The 26386-nt window shown below is 36.4% G+C and overlaps 1 protein-coding gene and 1 non-coding gene across 4 annotated transcripts in view; both read right to left on the bottom strand.

The window, feature by feature from the left end:
• Positions 1-2118: 2118 nt before the first annotated feature.
• The window catches only part of EPRS1 (glutamyl-prolyl-tRNA synthetase 1), an 83291-nt gene continuing 59023 nt past the window's right edge, over positions 2119-26386 (bottom strand). For all 3 annotated transcript variants that reach the window (XM_063725138.1, XM_054520220.1, XM_054520227.1), the window contains 14 exons: positions 23222-23455; positions 21779-22041; positions 18825-18876; positions 17496-17705; positions 17071-17143; positions 15696-15775; positions 15086-15187; positions 14416-14571; positions 13747-13944; positions 12879-13052; positions 7048-7208; positions 5864-5942; positions 2577-2641; positions 2119-2475 (listed from right to left, as the gene is read on the bottom strand). In XM_063725138.1, the coding sequence (XP_063581208.1) occupies positions 2325-2475; positions 2577-2641; positions 5864-5942; positions 7048-7208; positions 12879-13052; positions 13747-13944; positions 14416-14571; positions 15086-15187; positions 15696-15775; positions 17071-17143; positions 17496-17705; positions 18825-18876; positions 21779-22041; positions 23222-23455 (1998 nt within the window). In that variant the 3' untranslated portion in view covers positions 2119-2324. The remainder of the gene's footprint in view (positions 2476-2576; positions 2642-5863; positions 5943-7047; positions 7209-12878; positions 13053-13746; positions 13945-14415; positions 14572-15085; positions 15188-15695; positions 15776-17070; positions 17144-17495; positions 17706-18824; positions 18877-21778; positions 22042-23221; positions 23456-26386) is intronic.
• Positions 22148-22251, bottom strand: LOC112131535 (small nucleolar RNA U13). The gene has a single exon (XR_002913579.2). It is a non-coding gene; the product is annotated as a small nucleolar RNA U13 (small nucleolar RNA).

Genomic DNA, 26386 nt, shown 5'->3' with positions numbered 1-26386 from the left:
ATAATCTCTAATGTACTTTTTGGGCTTTTATCATGGACTGGTTAAAAAAAAAGCCTTGTCCCCTAAAAGCATTTATGTTGGTTTGCAGAAAAACAATTAGCAGCTGAAGTAACTACTATAACTAGAATTATATATTAGAAGCAACTTCCAGTTGACCCTACATAATGGTCATAACCAACAACAGCTATTTATTATGTGCTGGGCATTGTTTTAACTGCCTTCCTCTATGAGGTAGAGTAACTGAGATAGCTGTTAGACTTCTCTCCATTTTATAACTGAACTTAGGCAGTTTATGTAGACACTAAGGATAGAAGGCAAAGCATTCTGAACTGCCATAAATGAATACATAATTATGATTCTGAGTATAAAAATGTGACTATATATATTTCAGTCCATTGAAATCAATTTCACTAACTTAGGTATATGAATGCACATATTCAAGACATGAGTCTTGAAAGCATGCTCTATTTAGTCTGCTTTCAACTGACAATTTCCTACCAATGCTAAGAACAGTTCTTGCTTTCTCATACAGTGTGTACTTTTGTTCTTTTCCATCTCTTGTTCCCTCTACCTGGAATGTCCTTCCTCCTTCCTCTACCTATTGAAATTGTACTCATCCTTCAAAGCACAGCTCAAAATGCAAGTCCTTTTTTTTTTTAAATGCAAGTCCTTTCTGATGCATTTTCCTTTACTGGTGTATTTATCACTACCAAGTGTAAAAGCATATTGGAAGAGATTTACCAAGTGGACTGGAAATATTGGTAAAAGATTGACCAAGTGGACTAGAAATGAGGGAGGAAAGGTATTTTCCCAGCAAAGGGCACAGGCAGGAAATAGCCCACGTTGTTTACAGGAAACCCCAAATGGTTAGGTTGCAAAGGACTTTGCTGGATTGAAAAGGAAACTAGATGGGCTAGTTTAAATTTTATCTTTTAAGTGATGTTGAAATACAAAGAGGTGTTAAGGGGAAGAAAAAATTCTTAATAAACTGTTAGGAAAAAGAAAAACAACACTGTGAAAATGTGGACTGGACTGGAAATGACTGGAGTCCATTGCAGTAATCAGCACAAGAGGTACCAAGGCCTGCAGGCAATCCACACGTTTTTGAAAGGGAATACCCAAGAGGAATTAGAGGTAATAGCAACATGTTTTGCTGGCCAAGTGAATATGGATGATGGTGTTGGAGGGACAGCCCAGGGGGGGCTCTCAGGTTTCTGGTTTGGGTTATGACGAACGTTTTGGCAATGCTAATCTTCTGGGCAGGAAATACTATAGGAGGAGGTCTGGGGGTAAAGAGTGAAATGAGCTTTTTGGGACATGTTGACCTGAATGGCTGATGGGACACTCAAGATAATTGAGTATGCAGTTGGAAAAGATCTAGAACTCAGACATACAGATAAAAATATTGGAGTCATTAGCCTATTAATGCTATTTGAAACTGTGGGATTAGATGAGGCTGATTAGGCACGAGAAGACGGCCAAATATGGAAGTTTAGTAAACCAATGTCAAAGAGGCATACCCAGGAAGAAAAGTCAGTGAAAGACATGGAACTAAAAACGGTCAGAGATGTAAGAGGGCAGGTCATAGGAATAATTTTTTTTAAAAAGTATCAAATGCAACAGGGTGATATGGTAAGACATGAAACTAAGAAGTCAACATGAGCTTTGCTCAGGAGTACCCTTCATGATCTCAGTGAAAACAGTGCTATGGTGGGGGCAGAAGGGTGAGGAAAAGTAGAAAGCAAAAAAGAAGGGAGGAGGGCTTATCACTCTTTCAGACAGAAACTGTAACCCTTATTTCAAAGACCTGATAGTAACTAGAAAAAGACAGAAGTTCAAGGGAAATCTTTATTATTGTTGCTTTTTCCATTTGTGGGTTTGCTTTGTTTTTGAAACAGAAAGATTCAGGGCAATTTCAGATTCTGTATTAGGAGCTATGGAAAGAAAGTGCTTCGAGACCTATCAACGTAGGGTATAACTGGCGGTTCAGGGTCTTAGACATGTTGGGAGTGCTTAGATCAACAACAGACATCTGGCTTTCAATTGTCTTTATCTCTTCGTAGAAATTTCCTCACAGTACATAATGCAGGTTTTTCAGAAACGAATACAAAAACCATATTAGTTCATGATATTTATTACTGGGGTTGTTTACAGAAAAGTCTTTTATCCACTGTTAACTTAGGCATAAGAATAATTGTCTTGTATGACTTCATTTTAGAACTTTTACTTTTTAAAAAATCATAAAACGGTCTGTATCTGAGAAGATACTAATATCAATGCTTTAAAAAGTGAGAGGAGTTGAAGAGGGGGGTTTCGTTCATCCCTCAGTAGCTGCGACCAAATAAGGTGTAGTACTTGGCAGGGTTCTTGCCACAGACACATTTGGCTCCAGGCTGCAGTTCACAGAGTGGTTTGAAGGGGATGCAAAGGCTTTTAGCTCCCATGGATGGAGCACCAGGTTCAAGATCTTGATCCCTGAAATTAGTAACAAATAAGAATTCCACTCATTTATGCTGCAAATTGCTATTCCTTTCCATTGCAATATTTCAAAAGTTTTGTCAGTTAATTAGGTTTACCTGGCAGTGGTCTTTTTGATCCAGTCCTCACAGTCAATTTCCCCACAGAATGGAATCTGAACAATCTAATTAAGAAAAGGAAAAGTAATCAGTATTTATAACTCCTTCAATTCTATTCTGTAGAAGGAACATTTGAGTTCTATATTAAACTGGCAAGCAAAAAGGATAGGTCTCCCAACCTTTTTTCAGGCTATGATACCTTTGCAAACCTACTAGGAACTTTGCTCAGTTATAAAAGATAGGAAAGAATGTTTTTCCACTATCCAAAACCCACGCTCACGGCACATCAAGACACAACAAAGACATCTTTGCAGTACCCTCAAATCTCCCCATAAACTGGCTAAAACACAGTGGCTGAAAAGCAGTTGAACTCCAGTTATATTTCCCTCATTTCAAACCTGGACTACACCTGCTCTACCTATCTAAATAGTTATCAGGAGGATAAAAGGAACATCAAAAATAGCAAACTGATTTTTAATGTGTTGTTAACAGTAATAATTAACAATCACGCAAATTTCACTTTATGCCACAATGTTCCTAACATGTTATATAGGTAAGTGGATCACTTTTAAAGTCCTAAAATCATTTTGTGTAAGAAAAAAAAAAAAACCTTTCAATTTTTCATTCTTAGACTACATAAAACGAAGGCCGAATCAAGATACTTAGGATTTTATTTTAATTTTGAAATTTGCCACGTGTTTGAAAATCTCTAGCTCTGGGTTTTCTTTTAATAAATTGTGGATGTTAGACTAGACAAGCATTAAAAAAAATTTTTTTTTTTGAGACACAGTCTTACTCTGTCACCCAGGATGGAGTACAGTAGCACAATCTTGGCTCATTGCAACCTCTGCCTCTTGGGTTCAAGCAATTCTTGTGCCCCAGCCTCCTAGTGTAGGTGGAATTACAGGCGTGTGCCACCATGCCCAGCTAATTTGTGTAATTTTAGTAGAGACAGGGTTTCGCCACGTTGGCCAGGCTGGTCTCAAACTCCTGGCCTCAAGTGGTCCACCCACCTCAGCCTCCCAAAGTGCTGGAATTACAGGTGTGAGCCACTGGGCCCGGCCAACAAGTATTAAAATTTCTCCTAGTTGTGAATGCTAATTTTTAAAGCATGTCTACTTCAAAATGAGGTTTGTCTTCAATAACAATTATGTAGTAGCCCTATAAAATATTCCTGGAGAGTTAATGAGGGGAATAGCAAAGTTGTGAATAATCTCCACATATTAGAAATACAGTGTAAAGCAGCTGAAAATCTAGAGATCTATGAAAGTGGAGACCCAAGAGACATTGGCAGTAAGAGCAACCTGCTTCCAGCTTCTTCAGCAGCTTCTCATCAACTACTCTCAGCCACGCAGTCCACACTCAAGAGTTCCTTCTGCAAACCCTTCCTTGCACTTGGGATTTGCTTTAACATGTTTCAAAAGACATCTCTCAGAAGTGAATAGAGATTAGGAAATTACAGAAAAACAAGTAATTCATTAGGTGAACATTAATGCAGGGTGATGAAGCGTTAGTTATCTAGGTATCTTATGCTCCTTCAGTAAAATGTATTAGCAAACATGACTATAGTATTTCTACAATAAAGGAAAATTTTAAATTCAATAATAGAACAAAAAAAATCATAAATTAGAGTGAAAGAAAAAATACAGTGCTACAGATGGCTACCCACTGTCTAGCCTTCTATTAAAAGTAGGAAGTTTGAGGCCAGGCGCGGTGGCTCACGCCTGTAATCCCAGCACTTTGGGAGGCCACGGCAGGTGGGTCACCTGAGGTCAGAGTTCAAGACCAGCCTGGCCAAAATGGCAAAACCCCATCTCTACTAAAAATACAAAAATTAGCTGTGTGTCATGGCAGGCGCCTGTAATCCCAGCCACGTGGAAGACTGAGGCAGGAGAATCACTTGAACTCTCCTTGAGGCAGAGGTTGCAGTGAGCTGAGATCACGCCACTGTACTCCAGCCTGGGCAACAAAGCAAGACCCTGTACCAAAAAAAAGAAAAAGTAGGAAGTTTGAGTCAAGTGAAAAATTACAGAACCCAGAAAGGTGAAAAATTACAAAAGCAATAACCCAATAAGGACAGAAGGCTAAATACTGAAGAATTATAGATCTAAAGAGGATTTTGATATTATCTATTTTGTACTCATTTTACAGAATAGTACAATGAAAGCCAGAGAGACTTTCCCAACTCAAGAAATAAGAGACATATTAATACGTTATGCATAAAAATTAAAGCTTTACATAAATTCATGCTCATTCTCAGCATGAATTTAAAACACAAAAAAAGATACAGAGGAAAATGCATTAAACCTAGTCAGAAGAGTGATCTAAATTCTGTATAGTTTGGGGTATTCATTTAGACACTGGCCCATGGTTTTCTCACTTGTAACCTGAGGACACAGGATTGGCTGTATATTCAAACATGTATACCAGAATACTAAAGTCCATAAGTGATTCATTCCAATAATTAAATAACTTTGCAAATCTCAAATTCTTCCTTATGAAACTTTAAAGTTTCAGCTCGAAACAACTGCATATACCCAATATATAAAATCAATTAAATCTTAAAGAGCCATTAACTACCTAATTAGGAAAGCCTATGGAGTTCTAAGGAGCCAGGTAGCCCCTCATTATGAAAAACAGGCTTAGAATAATCAACAGTTTTCTTCTCATTATTCACAAATTTCAATCAATTGAGAGCTGAGTGTGTACGGTCAGGGAATGGAAAGAAACTGACATTTCACTTTGTTTTAGGCAGCCGCATATGACAGCTCTAAAGCTAGAACAATGGTTACTTTAGGAACTTACAAGAAACTGAAATAACACAGATTTTCAATAATGAAGAAATAAGGAGACATACAGAATTAATGTTCTTTAGAAAGTAGCATATCAAACATGGGAAAAAAAACTTACATAATCAGTTCACAAGTATTACCCCCAAAATGGTACAATGTTGTAATGCTTTAGAAAAAAGCCAGTAGAAAACAAAGACTATATATATATATACACACACACACACACACACACACACACTATATTTATATATAAGACATATATAAATATAAAACAAAGACTATATATTTAGATTATATATTTATATGACATATATTAATATAAAATGAAGACTATATAGATTATGTATTTATACATATATATAAATGTTGAGTAACGTACTATCTTTTTATGTGACTGGCTTAAAAAGGTATTAATACCATGCATAAATTCAATGAGCCTTAAAATACAATTTACTGAAATATTTTTATACTGAAAAGTTTTCCAAACTCTCTGACCTTTCCAGAATCTAGTATCTTCTGAAAGTCTTCCATTGTATTAGCCACAACCATATGAGTCTTAAGGTCTTCAGAAGCCCTACCAAACAAAATTAGAAAACAATACATAATTGTTCTCACAAATATGACAAAGTTTTATGAAACACATAAGCACAATTTCATGAAAAGACAACCTGGGAGTCAGAAGGACTCAATTTGAATCTCAAGTCTGTTACTCATAGTGACCATCAGTATATCAGAGTTACCTTATCATTGCACTATTGTGAGCCTTAAATGCATGGGAAATGTGTTAAGCACACAACAGGTGATCATAACTTTTGTTACTGCTGTTAAATCTCTAATGACCAACATTCTTTTCCTGGCATTAACACATTACCTATGGGAGTCTGTGTTATTTTTTAAACCTCCCTGGTCTTAAATATTTCCAGATTCAGAGGAAATATACATAAAAGATAGATATAATATCTCATATCAATATATAAGTGTCCTTATATAAGATGCAGGCATTACCCTCTCCCAAACCGCACCTCTATCCTCAGTGGTAGTGGGCCTTCCTCTCTGCTTTCTGCTCCAGGTAGGCAGAGAAAGAAAACAGGGTGCCACGCTAAGCCACTAATCTTCTGGTGCCTCTGCCTTGACTGCCTTGAGATCTGTGATTCTAAAAGACTCTCTACCTAGGTAAGGGTGGACCTAAGGCCTTCCTCTATCCCTCATTCCCAACCCCAGTCAGGAGGTTCTCAGCCTTGGCTATATTATAATACCCTGGGGGAGCTTTTAACAGTATAGTTTCCAGGACCTCTCCAGTCCAATTAAATTAGTATCTCTAGGAAGGCACTGGTATTTACTAAAGCTTCTCCGGTGTTGCCAATGTGTACCCAGCAGATGACAGTCAATGCCTGAAGCCCTCACATTTATATCTCATAAAAGCCTAGATCTAAATTAACCCAAATTAGTCCAGGGGACAGAAACTTCATTGTTGCAAACCTAGTAGGAAGCAGGTGGCACTTAGAAAAATAACCATAATACAAGTAAAAAACCTAGAGAGTGGCAAATTAAGTAGCATGGGGGTTCAGAGGGAGGGAACAATTGCTTCCAATTGGGGCAACCCCAAAAATTCCTTGGTAAAGATCTCAAAGGTGGTGGAAGATCTGGAGAGAGAGACATAAGCAATTTTAAGAAACTACCTTGTGAAAAGGGTGACCTGGATGTCTTCCAAAATAGCTTGAAGTTTAGTCTCTGCCTCATTCTCAGCAACTGTCAGCTTTTCTCCAGTATCTCGTCTGACAGCTACAAACTGACAGCTCTTCATATCACGTGGCCCAACTTCAAGTCTAATGGGAACTCCCTATAAGATAAAAAAGGCAGTTAAAATGATATATGAATGTCTCCAGTTGAATATACAGATGTAATTCATGGCTTTATCTACAATAAATTATAAAAAACCCAAAAAACAAAGGCAAAGCCAAAAAAACAAGAGAAAAAAGCAAAACAGGTAATAATGCTGAGATACTGTAGAAACCTATTCCAGTAAGAAGGCATAAACCTAAAAAAAAATCTACTACCCCAGAAGTTCTTCATGGAGAAACAGAGTAGTTTCTAGATCAACATTCCCAACTTTTCTCACAAAATAGCATGCAGAAAACGTATTTGCATAGGAATGGGTTAAACGAAGACTTTTTGAGGCTACAGGCCACTGAGGGGATCAGTAACATGACACATTTTTGACTCATTCCTGATACAGTGGTATTCTCTGGTTGAAAAGTCCTCATTCTGGATACTCTTATCTTTAGCATGCATTATGTTCACCTGGAAGGATTGCTAAAGCACAGATTTCGGGGTCCTGCCTCCAGAGTCTTTTATTAGAGTAGGCTGGGGATGGGACCTGAGAATTTGTTTTTTTGTCTGTTTGAAGACAGAGTCTCACTCTGTTGACCAGACTGGAGTGCAGTGGCATGATCTTGGCTCACTACAACCTTTGCCTCCCAAGATCAATTGATTCTCATGCCTCAGCCTCCTGAGTAGCTGGGATTACAGGCACCTACCACCACGCCTGGCTAATTTTTGTATTTTTAGTAGACACGGGTTTCACCACGTTGACCAGGCTGGTGTCCAACACCTGGCCTCAACTGATCTGCCCGCCTCAGCCTCTCAAATTGCTGGGATTATAGACGTGAGCTACCGTACTTGGCCACGAGTTTGTATTTCTAACAAGTTTCCAAGTGACGCTGACACTGCTGGTCCTAGGACCACAGTTTAAGAACCACTCCCCTATACTCTTTGGTTTTTCCAAAGCAACTTAAGGATGGACTATATGCAAGTTTATGACTTGGGAATGTTCAATCTTGTGAATGTGTATCCCATAAGGGGATTAAAATCCTTAAGGCTTAGGGAAACACCACATTTTTAGGGCCCAGAACCTTATCTGATAAATAGTAGATTTTAAGCAATTTTTTTGAATGAATAATCCTCTAAAATTAACTTGGGATTTTCCTAAGTTACATGCTTCCATATACAATTTAGATGCCGGGTGGTCACCCCAAAAATGCCATAGGAAAAATTTTAAATATTACTCTAGAAGTCCTTATTTACCCCTAGGGAAGACTTATTTTATAAAATGATATTAAAAAAAAAAACCACAATGGAACAAACTGTTGTATGCTAAATATTACATTATTTTATTGCTTTAGTTATTTATCCAATGTATTATACTGGATGTATTACATGCATTTGTAAGATACAGTGCTAAGTGCAATGAGATTTACAAGATGAATAAGAAATACATCTTGTCCTCAAGAAGCTTCATGCTTTGTAGGGTAAATAAGACACACATATAAACAACAAAAATTAATACAGAAAGTCAGCAGTGAGAGAATATTCCTCAGCTGGAAGAGAGAAGAAAAGTTACTGGAGAAGGTAAAAATTAATAAGTAAATTATTCATCCGAATTAAAGAATATTCTATAAAAAACTGACCTATAGTTACAAAAATGCCTGTGTCACAAATGACAATGAAAGTCTGAGGAACTACTTCTGATTAAAGAAAACTAAAAGGACATGACAGCAAAATGCAATAGGACTGGATCCTACACTGAAAAAGGAGAGGGCCATTGGTAGCCCACAGCAGGGTGTCTGAGCCTGAGTCAGGCAAGAGGGCATCTGCACATGAGAACAGCTTTGTATAGAGTGACAGAGCCCACGAAGGATAAGGAGCCCATTCACGCAGAGGAGGGGGTGGCAATGGCAACGAGAGATTGGTGGCATACAGGGTGACTAATCTAATAAATTCATGTACTAAGGATAATTCGAGCTGGGTTTTTCATTGTCAGAAAAGGGAATTACAAGCACAAAATGGAGAAAAACTAGAATGCATCCTGTGGCGGTTTTTGTTGAGACGGAGTTTTGCTCTTGTCACCCAGGCAGGAGTGCAATGGTGCAATCTGGGCTCACTGCAACCTCCGACTCCCGGGTTCAAGCGATTCTCCTGCCTCAGCCCCCTGAGTAGCTGGGACTACAGGCACCCACCACAAAGCCCAGCTAATTTTTCTATTTTTAGCAGAGACGGTTTCACCATGTTGGACAGGCCGGTGGCGAAATTCTGACCTCAGATGATCCACCTGCCTCAGCCTCCCAAGATGCTGGGATTATAGGCATGAGCCACCATGCCAGGTCCACCCTGTGGTTTTTTATTGGAATTTAAAGTACAGATATAAACTCTTGGTTTTCAACATACATAAATAGATACGGAAATATGGTGGTAAAAGTGTACACGTATCTGTATGTGTGTATGGATATCTACATATATATAAATATTCAGTAGCTCCATCTACTGAGAAGGCCCGGGAGAAGTGATAGCTCAAAAGCAACGAGCATACCCAGCACTAAATACCATTCTCCACTCAAAAGAACCAGAGCTTCTTAGAGATATGGCTAATTCCTGGGCCAGGGTAGAAAAAGTATAAGATAAGCCTACAACATCTTGTGCCAAGCAGCAAGGAAGTGCTTAAAGAATGATGGAGAATGCCAAAAGGACACAAAAGCCAGTTTTAAGGGATCGTAATGGTCAAGCCGGAGACACTTGGAGCATCAAAACAAATAACCTTAGTAACAGATTCTATAATCTGCTTAATACTGGAAATCATGGATCCATAAAATATGAATTAGCTAATAGAAAGGCTAATAAAAAATGTGCTGTGTCAAGATCACGATAATCAAAGAAAACCTGAGAAATGACTACAGACTGAAAGAGACTAAAGATACATAATAACTGCATGCAACACATAATTCTGAACTAGGTCCTTCTGCTATAAAGAAACACTAGTCAGACAGCTCCTGAAAGCTGAATGGGGGTCTAGAAAGACTACAGTAATGTATGCACATTACTATACTAACTTGTGTTGTATTATGTAGGAGAATATGTTGGTTGTACTATGTTGGTTGTGCTGTGATTATGTAGGAGAGTATGTTTGTAGGGTGATGGAGCATTAGGTTAGCATCTTATTTTCAAATGATTCAAGCAGGAAAATTTAATTATTTGTATTGGACTTGCTTTATTGTAAGTTTGTGACTGTTGCATGATAAAAAAATTTTACAACCCAGGTAGAAGAAATCACACAAGTAAAGACACAGAGGTGGAAAAACAGGCTGTCTGTGAACAAGAGAGAAAAGAAAGGGGATAATGAAAAGTGAAAGTTGAAAAGGTAATCTGAAGCCAAATCATGGAGGAAGCAAATATTTTGTTGATAGTTTTTTTCTAAAACTAGTTACAAATTTAACTTTAAAAGATTTGTGTTTTGTTTCAACAGCAACACAGAATTATCTTACTCCTTCCACACAGTAAAAAGAAAAGTAGTTAATTCACTCAGATTATTTTCCCCTTTATACTTTCATAATATAGGAAGGGGTACCAAAGAAGAATTACAGGAGTTGCTGGATTCTGGCCTCACAATCAAACCATATTATAGCTTATTTATTAATCTGAATAAGTTTCAAAATGTGTGTATACATAGCTCACACACTTTGATCAATCGCTGTCAAATAAATATAAATCCAGATCTCCTAAAATATTTTTCCTTAGAAATTCTTTGACTAAATGGAATTAAAATGGCATTAAAAAGTATAACTAGTACCTTCCACTAGATAGTAAACTCTCTTTCTCAATGTTCTTTAACTTGAGGCGTCAAGTTTAGAACTTAGGTGCTTTATTTTCTTTCCTGAGGAATACAGACAATGAAGCTGTAGAAGACCCAACTCATACTAAGAATACCTCCCCAACATAGTATAAGCTCACTAGGGTACTAAAAGAAGAGTGACAAAGACAAAGCCAAGTCAGTCTAAGGATGAGAAATGAATAAAAGAGGAAAGGGTACAAAGATTTCAGGAATGAACGTGGATGGTTTTTTCTTTTTAATCCCGCTAGTAGCCAGCAATAAATTTCTCCTTTAACATTTTATAGCCCAGGTTAAGTAGAAATTAGTTTAGAGAAACTGCTACTAGCATCACACAATAGCTATTTATAAGTAAGCAAAAAGGAGTGCAATTAAAAAGGAAATGACATGGAAAAAAAATTCATGTTTAGGAGAGCATATAAAGAAGCTGGTATATTACATAAAAGGGAAACAATTATCAATATAATTACCATTCCTCAGCACAGGAAATTGACCTCAGGGGCCATTTGAAACAAATAAGATGATAAATATTAGCAACTTTGGGAACCCTAGATGTATAAATACTTAATATTCCCAATATTGCTGAGCTTCCATAGTTTGAAAGCATGCAGCTGCAATCTCAATACATTCTCTCATCCTGTCGCCTATAATACCAGTTTATATAGTCTCGATTCCTAATTCTAGATCCAGTAAGATTCCCTCTTTCAGCATAAGAAAAAATGTTACAAGTTTTTTTTTTTTTAACTTAAAAAAGTATTTTAATTTCAAATAATCACTTATCATACCATTCTGGGGGTAGAGGAGTATGAACCCAAGATCAAAAGAACAATAAAGATTCACAGAAGAACAACAAGTACCACACACTGAGGAAAAAATAAATCAACTGAACAAAAATATTTAGCATAGCAAGTATTTGATAAGAAAAATATCCTTAAAAGAGTATTGTTAAATGTATCTGACAAGAACTCAGGCTTTGGTTTTGACACACAGAGCAACAAATCTCAGTTTTCATTCTCACCATTTCTAGTTTTGAATTGACAAAGGATTGCCCTTGCATAGCTGCAAGGGTTGGTCCCTGCCTCCCAGGAGAATCTAATTGCATACTCTTGGGTTATATCTGGAGCACTGAGCTATTGAGAGCACTTGGAACCAAGAGAAATGAAAATAAACTTCTCAACTATACTCTTTGGTCATTTAGACTAATACCTTCATGCCCAGAGGAGAAGAAATATAACGTATGCATAAGGAATCTCAGATCATTTCAGAACAGTTTATAAGTTTATAAAACAAAATTAAGGGCACAGATAATCTATTAATGACAATGTGCAATAAATGAAAGTTATATTACAAACAATAAAGCAGAATTTAGACTGGCTTTAATAAACAAAATAAAAATCAAACTGGTATGAAACAATGTGGTGTGAAAACTCAAGAATAAAATTAATCTCGGATGTTTCACTATTAGCTATAACAAAGACAGCTAAGTGATGTCCATGTACTGTTATTCTGGTGGTCTTACTATGTAAATAATTTATTTATTTTATGAATTCCTGGCACAAACATTTTAGTATACCAGCTACGTGAGGGTAATCATACACAAGGGCTCGAGATCGTTTTTATTCTAACATAATAAAAATAAGCTTCCACAAAAACCATTTTAAATTTAGGTATCACTATTGCAAAGCTATGAACTGTGTCAGTGCTCAACAGTTTAAGTGAAGAAGAAAAAAACTCACAACTATCAAAATAGAGGAAAGTAATGAGAAACCTCAAGTTTTATAAAAACATGCAGAGGAAAATCTAAACTCAAATTGCAGATGTTGGGGGTAAAGATAAAACTGAGGAACTTACCTTGAGCTCCCAGTGATTGAATTTCCAACCTGGAGAATAATTATCTCGTAAATCAGCTCTAACGCGGATGTTAACACTGAGTAACCGCCTTCGATAATCATTGCATTTTGCAATCAGCGCTTCTTTGTCTTCTTCAGAAAGTGCATTGGTAATGCCACAAGGAATAATCACCACCTAGAATCCAGCACAATGTCCCAAATGTATGCAAAGAAACAGATATAGAAGTAATGAGCTCTCAGAAGTCGAAACCTATCAGTGGCTATATTATTAACACAAATCAGCTGTGTGATTTCTAATCTATACATAATGTCTACTAATTACCTGCAAATCACTTATCTGTGCTAAATGCATTTTCATCTGACCTACTATATTTCACTTAATCTATTTTACATATATATATATATATATATATATTTTTTTTTTTTTTTTTTTTTCCCCAGCCTCCCAAGTAGCTGGGACTATCAGTGCATCCCACCACACCTGGCTAATTTTTTGTAGACTAGATTTTGCCATGTTGCCCAGGCTTAGTCTCAAACTCCTGGGCTCAAGCAATCTGCCCGCCTTGGTGTCCCACAGTGCTGGGATTACAGGCGTGAGCCTGCATGCCCAAGATTTAACATATTATAAACCGTTTTTAAAAAATGACTTCTAAAAATGTTTATATAAGTAGCTTAAAAATTAAAAGAGTAAGAAACAATAAATAAATGATACACACAGTTACAAAACACTAGGATCCAGACTGCATTCCACGTTGTTTTTATTATCAGAGAAATCTGCCTGAATGATATCCAGAAAATCACCCTTTCAAATTTCCTTTAGTAAATATGGCTTGTTATAAATGAATGATAAACAGGAGTATTTTCCTTACCTGAACACATGCTACACGGGGTGGTAATACTAAACCCATGTTGTCCCCATGAACCATGGTCATAACACCAATAGTTCGAGTTGTCAGGCCCCAGGAGTTTTGATAGGCAAATTGCTTCTCTCCTGGTGTCTTTGGATCTTCAAAAACGATTTCAAACATTTTGGAAAAATTCTGCCCTAAATGATGTGATGTTCCTCCCTAAATGAGAGAGAGAAAAATAAGCTTTATTTTTAATAACCTATTATGCCCTTGAAAATGATTACTATAAGGTCACATGCTTTAAAATGGCACTAGACTTTTTTTCTCCCTTTTTTTACATTAAATAAGGTTTTTAATTATAAGCATAATTACCATAATAAGAGATTAAGATTAGTCAAAAAATACTATTTACAAGCATTTTGCTCTGGGCAGCCCCTTTTATAGCAGTAATTTTACCTACAACAGTTAAAAAGGAATTCATATTTTAGTAGTAGTTCAGGATACATACCATGACTTAACGAACCATGGAAACAGAGGAATGGGATAGATTTGTCTGAAATTATTATACAAAAGTACATGAAACACTTATTTTTTAAAAGAGTCTACTTCTGTGATGACAGAAGAAATTATTGGATCTGTCCATGGACTGTGCTTACAGTGACCTATGAATCCTATGTGGCAGTTTGATACCTGGATAGCTCTTCCACTAGCAGATATAAATGCTTCTATTGTAGTTGTATAGTCTCCTCCTGCAAATTTTTCCTTTTCCGTCTTTCTTCCTTTTACAACAGGAATTGCCAGGAGTTCTTCATATACCTGAGCATATAAGTCAAGTATCTGCAAGACCTGTAACATTTTAAATGTAAATGTGTTCAAATTTAGGGTACATTTATTCATTAAGATCTATAAAACTGCACTACTTAAGACTAATTGTGTGGGAAAAGCAATCTGAACAATAAAAACCTCTTTTTATGAAAAGGTTAAAGCAGCCAGTGTGAACTTATTAAGAAAGATATTCAACGAAGCAATGTAAAAAGAAGTCAAATAACTTTTTAAAATGTATATATAAGTTTAGAATATAAGAGAAAATAAATGTTAAGATATACAGTATTAAAATGAAAATTTCCTGAAAAATAATTTTTTCTACACATTAAAGTTCAGAAGTATTTTCATCTAAAAATTTAAAAGAGCCTATTTCCCTTATTAATAACATTCCAATAAGCAGTTACTTAAATCTATGAACATCTGAATTAATTTGATTTTGCTTTTAACAGGTATTACATACATTTTAAATAACAAAATTGCAGAGCCTGAACAAAAAAAATGGAACATAGTTAATATGGAAAATAACTTTTTATACCTCTTCCGCTGCCTCTTCCATGGTAGCAAAAGCACTGTGCCCTTCCTGCCAAAGAAATTCACGAGTACGTAGGAAAGGCTGAGGGTGCTTGAATTCCCAACGCTGGAAGAGGCAAGAAAACAATTTAGTCATTATAAAGAGCTTTTCAATTTATTTTTGGAGACAGGGTCTAGCTCTGTCCCCCAGGCTGGAGTGCAGTGGCGCAATCATGACTCACTGAAACCTCTGCCTCCCAGGCTCAAATGATCCTCCTACCTTAGCCTCCCAAGTAGCTGGGCTACAGGTGCACACCAACGCAGCTGGCTAATTTTTGCATTTTTAGTAGAGATGTGGTTTTGCCATGTTGCCCAGGCTGGTCTCAAAATCCTGGGCTCATGTGATCTGTCTCCTCGACCTCCCAAAGTGCTGGGATTATAAGCATGAGCCGCCACGCCCAGCCACTTTCCAATTTTTATTACCATTTTATATAATAAGTACTCAAAAATCACAATTTATCTTAAACACTTCAAAAACAGTTCCATATTCCCAAGCCTTTGAAAATAAAATATGCTTTTTAAAAAAAAAAAAGAAAATGAATAATAATAGAATACAAGAGGGGGTGAATACCTACCACCACATTGCACCACTGATTGAGCTTGATGGGCAGGTCTCTGTGTGACTGCACCCATTTTGCATACGCAGGATACATTACTGAAAGACATGGGAAAATAGAGACAGTCATTTAAGGCTTTATTTCTCCTTTAAGGCTGTAAAAGCTAAACCAGCAAGATAATTAATAGGAATTAAAATGTAATAAATAAATTTGAAAAAAAAGTATGTTTGTGTAACTATATTTCCAATGTTTATAATAAGTGAATAGTATTATCTATTTCATAAAGTATATTACTCAAGGATACAAATCTAAACTTGATCATATTTTACATTCTTCACATAACAGTTAATGTACTTTGATGATTTTCATGTTTTGTTTTTAAAAACACAAATAAAGATCATGTCCTATGTTAAGTTCTCTGCATTCATTGACCTGTTCAATTCTCACACTCAACGCATAAGTAGGTATCATAATCTCAGTTTTAAAGATGTGGAAAGCTGAGTTTATAGAAGCTAAACAATTTGCTGAATCCAGCAGTTATGTATGAGAAGCAGAATTAATTTATATCTGATGCATCTATTCAGAGTATGAAAGCTCTTGCAATGAAGTGCAAAGTGAAGATACCTGTCTTAGAATAGCCTGCTTATGATCTATAATTAGTAAACCAAAACAAACAAAACTTTGCCAAATAGTCTGAGAGAAAAAAACTGGTATCAAAATATTAATAATGTATTATACAAAAGTATCACTAGAAATATCAATAAGAACAGACAATCCTGAACTCTACAGATGAATGATCACTTTGAAAGACACTGTAAAGCCCAAAACCTCAAATTTTCCAACAGCATTTCCATTTACCATACGTAATTTTAGAAAAATCATTTAATCTTTCAGAGACTTTTCTTTACCTGCAAAATGGAAATCACAAAAACTGCCCCTGCCTTCCTCACAACACTGTTGTAAGAATAACACGAGATGATGTAAAAGTACTTAGCAACCTATGAACACCCTACATGAATGCAAATCTAAATATATTATTAAAATTTAAAAATAATTATGGCATAAAAATTTGTATTTGCAATATTATAATCAATTCCAACAATAAAAATTATACTAAGAATAAAATTCCTTGAAAAGTCCTAAAAATTTACAGCATAAAAATGAGTATTTAAATTAAAAATCCTATAATTTAATGATAAAGAGCTCTGCAATGAATATTAGAGAATAAAACTCTAGACAACTTAAGTCTGCATTCAATCTTTATCAACACTCATGAAATTTTATATTGTCAACAGAGATTATACCTATCACAAAGCAAAAGCTGAGACTCAACTCTAGAAGCTGTCTCTATCATTCAGCGAGCATTCTCCTGCACTCCAAGGCCTATTCTCACCTGTTTCACTAGTAGGACGAATGGCAATTGGTTCTGCCAACTCGGTTTTGCCAGATCTTGTAACCCAAGCAACCTAGTAAGAAAAAATCATTTTTCATACATTTTTTTTTTCAACAGCATTTTGGAGCAACAGTACAAATGCAGGCAAATTTCCTCTGTTTTAATATTTGCTATATCAATTTAGGCAAGTTAAAATAGTCGCTGCTGTTCACTGTGAGGAAAGGTACACAGTTACTGACCTTCTAAATATTAAAAGTCAGTTAATTAATGTGACAAAATCATTACTTGCTATAAAGGTAGAAACAGAACTTTTAAACAAAAATGGCTTTACATTTTTCAAAATTGGCTGTTAAACTCAAAAGTTGAAAATATATTTTCGAGTTTGTCAGAGAACACTGCAAAAAATAAAAAGCAAGCTCACTTACCTCCGGGGCAAAGTCAGCAATATGAGTCTTCTCTTTCTCTAATGCACTTTGAGACACAAACATGGGGAAGTAGCAGTTTTCAACACCAAGTTTCTTGATCTCAGCATCAAAAAAGTCCTTGATGGCTTCCCAAATGGCATAGGCCCAGGGACGAAGAATATAACAGCCACTTACGTCATGGTATTCAATCATTTCTGACTTTGTGATGACCTTTTTAAAAGAAAAATAGTCTTTAAAGCTTACATTGAACCAAAATTCTAGTGTTAAGTGGCAAGAGTATGATAACCAAAATTCAAATCTGTAGGCTTCTACTGTTGATACATCCCCTTAATGTGGGAGGTCATAATGGAAGCAAAACAGACCTGACTATACTGAAAAACAACATATAACAGGGTTCCAAACTCTCCATAAAACTTGAATTCAACCAGGCATGGTGGCTTAGGCCTAATCCCAGGACTTTGGGAAGCCGAGGTGGGTGGATTGCCTGAAGTCAGGAGTTCGAGACCAGCCTGACCAATATGGTGAAACTCAGTCTCTACTAAAACTACAAAACTTAGCCAGGCGTGATGGTGTGTGCCTGTAGTCCCAGCTACTCAGGAGGCTGAGGCAGGAGAATTGCTTCAACCCAGGAGGCGGAGGTTGCAGTGAGCCAAGATCGCACCACTGCACACCAGCCTAGGCAACAGAGTGACACTCCCAACTCAAAAAAAAAAAAAAAACAGGCCGGGCACGGTGGCTCACACCTGTAATCCCAGCACTTTGGGAGGCCGAGGCGGGCAGATCATGAGGTCAGGAGATCGAGACCATCCTGGCTAACACGGTGAAACCCTGTCTCTACTAAAAATAAAAAAAATTAGCCGGGTGTGGTGGTGGGTGCCTGTAGTCCCAGCTACTCGGGAGGCTGAGGCAGGAGAATGGTGTGAATCCGGGAGGCGGAGCTTGCAGTGAGCCGAGATAGTGCCACTGCACTCGGGCCTAGGCGAAAGAGCAAGACTCCGTCTCAAAAAAAGAAAAAAAAAAAAAACAACTTGAATTCCAATCCTGCCTCTGCTATTGACTATAACTTTGTGGCTTTAAATTAATCCCTTTACCTCACCATAAAAAAAAAAATAAAAAAAAATCAATCACTATCTCATGGTACTACTTTTCAATTCAAGACTTTATGTTAACATGTTGAAAAATAGTGTCATGTTAAATGACTACACTATGTATTATTAAAGGCATTATACAACATTATTACTATTGCCTTTGTGCCCGTATTTTAGAATCTAAACATAAAGCAGCCATTGAGAGACTTAAAACATAAAAATCAACTGAATGCATACTCACCTGAGAATACCAATCAGCAAGATTTTCTTCTTTTTTGGCCTCAAGACCCAACCTGCAGATATGAAAAGTAAAAGATAAATCTCTTCATTCAGCAACTGCTTTCATGTCGAATGAAAATAAACCTCTGAAGTTCAAAATAGATTAGTTTTTCTTCAGTATGAGTTATTTCTGTATTTATAAGTCTTCTATATTCATTCCCAAGATAAGGTTGTTGTTTTCTTGTTTTGTTTTTGAGACAGAGTTTCACTCTGTCACCCAGGCTGGAGCGCAGTGGTTTGATCCTGTCTCACTGCAACCTCGGACTCCTCAGCTCAAGAGATTCTCTTGCCTCAGCCTCCCAAGTAGGTAGGACTACAGGTGCATACATCTGGCTTATTTTTTTATTTTTATTTTTTGGTAGAGTCAGGGTCTCGCTATGTTGCCCAGGCCAGTCTTGAACTCCTGGCCTCATGCAATCCTCCTGTTCCGGCCTCCCAGAGTGCTGGGATTACAGGCATGAACCACCATGCCTAGCCCCTAAGATAATGTTTTAACCTAAAAAAACAGTAGAAATGCTGGGCACAGTGGCTCACGCCTGTAATCCCACCACTTTGGGAGGCCGAGGTGGGCAGATCACCTGAGGTCAGGAGTTTGAGACCAGCCTGATCAACTTGGAGAAACCCTGTCTCTCCTAAAAATACAAAATGAGCCAGGTGTGGTGGTGCATGCTTGTAATCCCAGCTACTTGGGAGGCTGAGGCAAAAGAATGAATCGCTTGAACCTGGGAGGTAGAGGCTGCAGTGAGCCAAGATTGCGCCATTGCACTCCAGCCTGGGCAACAAGAGCGAAACTCCATCTCAAAAGCAAAAACAAAAAACAACAACAAAAAAAAAACAGTAGAGACATCTCTTAAAAAGTTGAGAGATATTGTCCACAAAATCTAGGAAAGCCAAATGTAACAAAAGCTATGATTCTATGCAGACATCTCTTTTACAAGGTTCTTTTTAAGGCAATGTATTTGTAATAGAGACAGAGCCTGTTCACACCTATTCTCCCACTAAAAAAGAAAAATTTTATGCCAGTTGAAATTATAGTAAGATCACCGTTTCAGTGAAAGTACCACCTAAAAAGTAATAAAAACAATGGCTATAAATACACACACATATATGTGTGTACTTATGTGTGCATATTAGCCAAATTGATGTAAGTTTTTCTTTTTCTTTTTCTGAAATAGTCTAACCCCATCGCCCAGGCTGGAGTGCACTGGTGCGATCTCGGCTCACTGCAACCTCCACCTCCCAGGTTTAAGCGATTCTCGTGCCTCAGCCCCCCATCCCCCACCCGAGCAGCTGGGATTACAGGTGTGTGCCACCATGCCTGGTTAATTTTTTTGTATTTTTAGTAGAGGCGGAGCTTTGACATGTTGGCCAGGCTGGTCTCGAACTCCTGACCTCAAGCGATCCGCCCACCCCAGCCTCCCAAAGTGTTGGCATTACAGGTGTGAACCACCGCGCCTGGCCTCAAGTTTTTCTTTTAACTAGAATAAAAGTTGCAGAGATAGATGCTTGTAAAATAAACTAGGTCTGCAATAAAAAACTATTTCAGACAATAATAATTTTCTTGAAACATCAACAATTACTCAGGATAGAGTATGGTCTCTGTTTGGAGTTTAGAAACAAGGTTTTACTGGCTAAAAATTTTAATGTATTTGCATTTGCATTCTCCATTGTTTCACTATGACATACCTCAACAAAATAACTCTATGAAACCTAGCACTTTCACAAGCACTAAGAAAGTAAAAGGTGAGTTCTACATTCTCTTCTACCCTGCTATAACTCTGGTTATTCAGTTTAATAGTCAAAAAGAAAAATAACTGTTGCATTCTCTTGTTTAAGGAGACACTGTGTATATGACATGAGAGCTAAGAGGCAGCAAAATTTGATACTCAGCTAAACAAATGTAAAACCAAAGTATCTCAGTAACAGCTTTTTCTTCTTATCAAGCCATTAAGGGAAACCCATCACAAAGTTCACTCTAATTGTGGAAACAGAAAAAAAACTACAATCATGCGTCACTTAATGACATGAATACATTTTGAGAAATACGTTGTTAGGTGATTTCATCATTGTGCAAACATCATACCTTGTACTTACACAAACCTAGATGATATACGTATATTTTTATATGGAAAACCAAATATCCCAGCAACATTACTGAATATCAATAATTTCCCCCACTTGATCTGCAATGCCAATATCAAGTGCTATATATCAGGTTTCCATACATGCTCCATTATAATCTTATGGACCAATGTCATATATGTAGTCCACTGTTGATTGACACATCATTATGTGGTGTATGACCATACATTATTCATACAGATTGGAAGATCCTTAAAGAGCCCTCTATCCCACTGTTTTGTCTTTAGTCAGTTTTGTCTTATATTTAAACTATCAATTTCTAAATTGAGAATGAAGCGCTCACTTAGTCCCCACAGATGATCTTCATTTGAAAAAAATCTGCTTAAGGTGCAAAACAATGTGTATAATTAGGCTACCAATCATGTTTAAAAAGGAGGAGAGAAAATATGTATGTAGGGGGGTGTGTGTGTGTGTGTGTGTATCTGTGTGTGTGTATCTGTATTTACTTGAATAATAAATGAAAATTGTTCAACAGATACAGAAGAAACTGTTAACAGTAGCTACCGACTGATTACGGTGGTGGGGAAAACCGGAAAGGTGGGAAACACGCAGAGGAACTTCTTATATTCTGAGATTCTTGAACCAAACAAATGTGTTACCTATTTTTAAAACTAAATGGAAAATCAATAAATGCTATCTGTTGACATTATAGCTTTAGCGTTCTCTAACTTAATGTGATGGTTAAACTAGTCAAAATTTGTTTTAAAAAACATTAAGAGTTGAATTCATTCACAGCTCTGCTTTGCTTCAAATGAAGTTTCTGCGATTCATTACCTGGTCTGTTTCTTAGGCCCCTGCCCTTCTCCTGCTCCACTTGATGAGAGCCCACCTCCTTGGTTTTTAGAAGGGTCTTTCCTTTGGCCATCATTTTGTTTCTGAGGCTTATTCTGCTTTTCAGATTTATTTTCTTTTTCTTTCTTCTTCTTATCTTTGTCCTCAGCTCCAGTGGCTGACACAGGCTTATACTCTACTCCTATCAAAGACTTGTACTGTGCCTTTAGCTGAAGGAGTTCCTGTACAGCTATATCTACTTGATCCTTTAGTTTAACAAAAGAGGAAAAAGAGAAGATAGTATTTAATTCAAGTCATTGTCTAAGCACACTTAAACAAATACAATGCTCAAAGCTTTCTTTTTTCCCCCAACATCAGATGGGGAATGGGCCCAGGTGGTGATAAGGTTTGAGGGAGGCATATCTCACTTATGAGTGTGAAAACCCAACCATCACACTTAGGAACTACAAAAGGATGTGTCCAAAGCTTAAATGTAGATTTGCAAACACAATTAAAGACAGGGGTTTGGGGACAGAGGGGTTTGGGGTAGGTGTTACACCAACTATTGAAATTATAAAGATTATGATAAACAGGGATAGAACTGTGCAAAACTGTGACTGGAAAATAGCACACTCTACAACTGCATTATCCAAATAGTAGTCATGTGGCTGAATTTAATTTTAAGTAAATAAAATTAAAAATTCACTTCCTCAGTCACTATAATCACATTTCAAATGCTCAATAGCCACATGTGGCTAATGACTACTGTATTAGACAATATTGTTATAGCATATTTCCATCACTGCAGAAAGATCTACTAGAAAGCACTGGTATCTAACATGTATTCCATAGGAATCTAAGTTCAGAGCCATTAAATTACGTAAGTTGAACATTTCACAATTATAAAGAGGAGATAACGGCTATCAAGTTCTAATAAAGTTAAATTTCAAAACTACAACAACTGTCTTCCACTCATGTGAATCTGTACCAAAAAACCTACTCCTAAAAAGATAACAGAATTCGCACTTACAAAATTAGCACAAACTACTAAGAGCTCAAAATAAAACCTACTATTTCAGTTTGACAGAGCTTTAGGAGAAAGAATGAAAAACAAGGTAAATATTAAGGGCCTTCAATGGGTGAGCACTGTGCTAGGGTCTAGGTCACTATTCTGGATCTTACAGATTGGAGGGAAACAAACAATTTAATAATTAAAATACAGTCTGTTTAAGTACTACGTCAGTGATGGGCAGCGTCATATGAAAGCATCCAGTCAAATCTAGTTGGGGTAACAAACAAAGTTTCTCTAAAAGGCAAGGTAAGAGAATTGAGAACTGAAATATGAGTAGAAGTTAGCCAGATTTGATGGGGCAGAAAACACTTGAGGCAAAGAAAATACCCTGAAACATAAAAAACAGAAACACATAAACAAAATAACACACTAACCTTAGGGGCTTTTTCAGTTTTAAGTTTCCGAACTACCTCTCCTTGAGAAGCTACTTTGTCAAAAAGTATTTTGGCTTCTGGTGTTTCTAAACCAGCAGGTTCAGAATTTCTGGTTGGGCTTGAATGTGAACTTTGAGATAATGGGGGCTGACCAGGTATGTACTCCTTCCCAGTTTTTTCTTTATACTGAGCTTTCAGGGACAGTAAGCATTCTACAGCTTCATTTATTTTAGCCTAAAATAAAAGTGAAAAAGAGATATTTATAACACTTTGGAAATTTCTGGAAATTTCAATGCCATTTAAAAATCTTTAATTATCAGCAAATCATTCCCATAAGTTAATCATGGGGAAACCTATGTTAAATCATCAGCCTAAAATAAGAGATAAAGCTAAAGAAAAATTAAAAACATAAATTATATATAAGCCGAAGAAATAAACAAAAATACAATTCAACATACAACAGTGTAACTTTCTATTTTACGTAAGTAAACAGACAAATAATAGAACATCTAAGGAAACTGTCAGTGTCAAGACCTGGGTCTATAAATAGTGAAGTCAGAATTTACGAAATCAGAATAAAGATCAGATCAATGGCTTTGCCTATACAAACCTTATTTTCCACAGCTTATTAAACAGAAATTAAATACAACTTTGGGAAAAAAAGGAAGTTTGGGTCCAACTAACGAATAGTTACATCAATTTTACAAATTGACAATAAGATGAGAAAGCATGTTGAAGTTTTTAGACACTTACCTATATATTTTAATCTCTGATACTTCAATATAATAATAAAAAAGAATGATACACTCAGCCCAACTGAGACACTTGTGACTCTCTAGCAGAGAATGACAGCAACACAGGCAAAGGACACAAGCTGGACACCTTACCTGAAATGGTGCTACTATCTCACCACAAACCAGTGTACCACTGGGAACTTCAAGGTATCAATCAAAATAGATAGGAAAAGTGTCTCCAAATCACCCTATCCAATTTTTACTGCTACACTCGAATAATGCTCCAGATAGCTAAATGAAACCAGGCAGAAGCCATGATGAATACTCAAATGGGGGTCAGAGGAATGCAGGATACCAACGGTATACCTTCAAAAAATTTGCATCTATGAGGCAGCAAAGCACATTTCCTTGTCCAGCTACTTTGTAACATCTTCTGCCTATTAGAGTATCATACCAGGCACCACATAAAGGTAGTAAAATTAAGAGAAAATGTACAAAGAGAAGATGAGAGTAGATTGTCTGATCTGTACTCTTGATGTGTCTCTTGTTTATTCTGTTTTTAGGAAAGAGTTTTCACAGCAGAAACTACTTTATCTTAAGAAAAAGGGCCAAGTTAATCAGACATATGAGAATCAAGGGGAAAAAAACGGAAATTTCCACCAGCTAAAATAAAAATGGAAAAGAAGAAACTTCCCTGCAACTATTTCTAGAAAGAGATGACTATTTGAAAGAAGCTCCATTTTACACTATAAGCAGGTATTCATTAGAGCTTAAAGTCAGATGGCACACTTTTCACACAGAAAAAAAAAAAAAACCCCGTTTGCCAAGATTATAATTTGAAACGTTATAAAGGAGAAGATTAAGGTAAGCAAACCATTCTGTTATTGAATGAGATACTCTTAATAAAGCTATATATTCATATATTTCCCCTTCCATTAGGAAATGGAATATTCTAGATAACTAAGTAAATTACTCAGGTTATTTTTCCAAAAAGAGTAAAACTATACTAATCACCACTATGCAATCTTCCCTGATGATTTAGAAGGTACCTAAAGATTCTTGAGAGAATTTGAATTATAATATGAAAAGTATCATTATCATTTTATGGCATATTTAGTCTGTGCCAGACACTATACTAAGTGCTTTACATGGTATCTTATTTAACTCTCAAAACAACCCTTAGAGAAGTTGTTAAGTTTAGAAAGATTAAGTTCCTTCCCCAGAGTTACACAATAAGAAGCAGAGCTAGTATCTGAATCTCGGGTTTATTCCAGAGGCTGTGATCTTGACCATTACAGTTTGCTAAGGATTACAGAAAACAATGATCTAAATGTGCATTTTAATCCTACTAACATGCTAGGAAAACTGCTTTTCGAAAGAGATGTTTGACTATTACTTTGAATTTGTCTCTTAGAATACACAATGAAGAACGGCTGGGTGGAGAACAAATTATCTCTTAATACTAGTTTTCTGGATGAAAAGACATTTACAAAGAGAAATTGGATGGTATACTATGATTTAGTACAATATCATATAACAGCAGAAGCTGAGAGAGCATTGCTAGTAGATTTTAAGTTGTTAGTGGACAAAGACTGTTTTAAACTTACCTAACATATGCCAATACAAACAGAAAAGGTTTTCAGCAAATAATTGCTGATGTGGATTAATGAGAAAAGAAACAACCAATACAAAAGATTTTGGTAAAGGTTTAAGATGGGAATTGGAAATAAGTAAAAGTGATGCTAATGTTATGACTAAAAACTGGAAAGTTAAATAAAATGGAGAAAATGGACAATTTTTTGATTACATTCTGATTACATTCAGAATGAGTACCCAAACAGCTATTTTTTCAGCAGCCACTAGATGGAAACATTTCTCCATGGGGAAAGGAGTGACCTTTTAAAAAAAAAAACAAAACCTGGAACATTATCCATTTGAAATACTAGAACCTTTCAAAATAGCCTGGATATCTCGATTCCAAATGAAAAAACTTTTTTCAAAAAATACTTTTTTCAAACTTTTTTTTTTCCAATTTTATTACCATTCACCGTTGCTCCTTACTGGCATATCTAAGAGAACTACACATACACACATTAGTAATGATGACTCCTGAAAACAGAGATTCTCACTTGGTTGGGAGGGGGATGAACGAAAGGTAATCAGAACAGAAAATCCTTCCAAATAAGTGAGGGAAGAGAGTGATGATGCTTGTATTATATTTTTTAAAGTCTGCTAGGAGACTTAGTACACTAAAAAGTTCACAGGTTTCAAAGAAAGGCATTTTAAGAAAATAATTAACCGATTTGCGTAGCTTAAATACCTACACCTGTAAGGAATAACCAATTACTGAAACCTGATTCTAGGAGCCAATACAGCACAGGGTAGAGCCCAGATCCTGATGTCAAACCTAAATTAGAACACAACACCTGTT

The sequence above is a fragment of the Pongo abelii genome, chromosome 1, assembly GCF_028885655.2.
Source record: "Pongo abelii isolate AG06213 chromosome 1, NHGRI_mPonAbe1-v2.0_pri, whole genome shotgun sequence".
Taxonomy (NCBI): domain Eukaryota; kingdom Metazoa; phylum Chordata; class Mammalia; order Primates; family Hominidae; genus Pongo; species Pongo abelii.
Note: the sequence above shows the minus strand (reverse complement) of the source record. Positions and strands in the feature narration are given on the sequence as shown.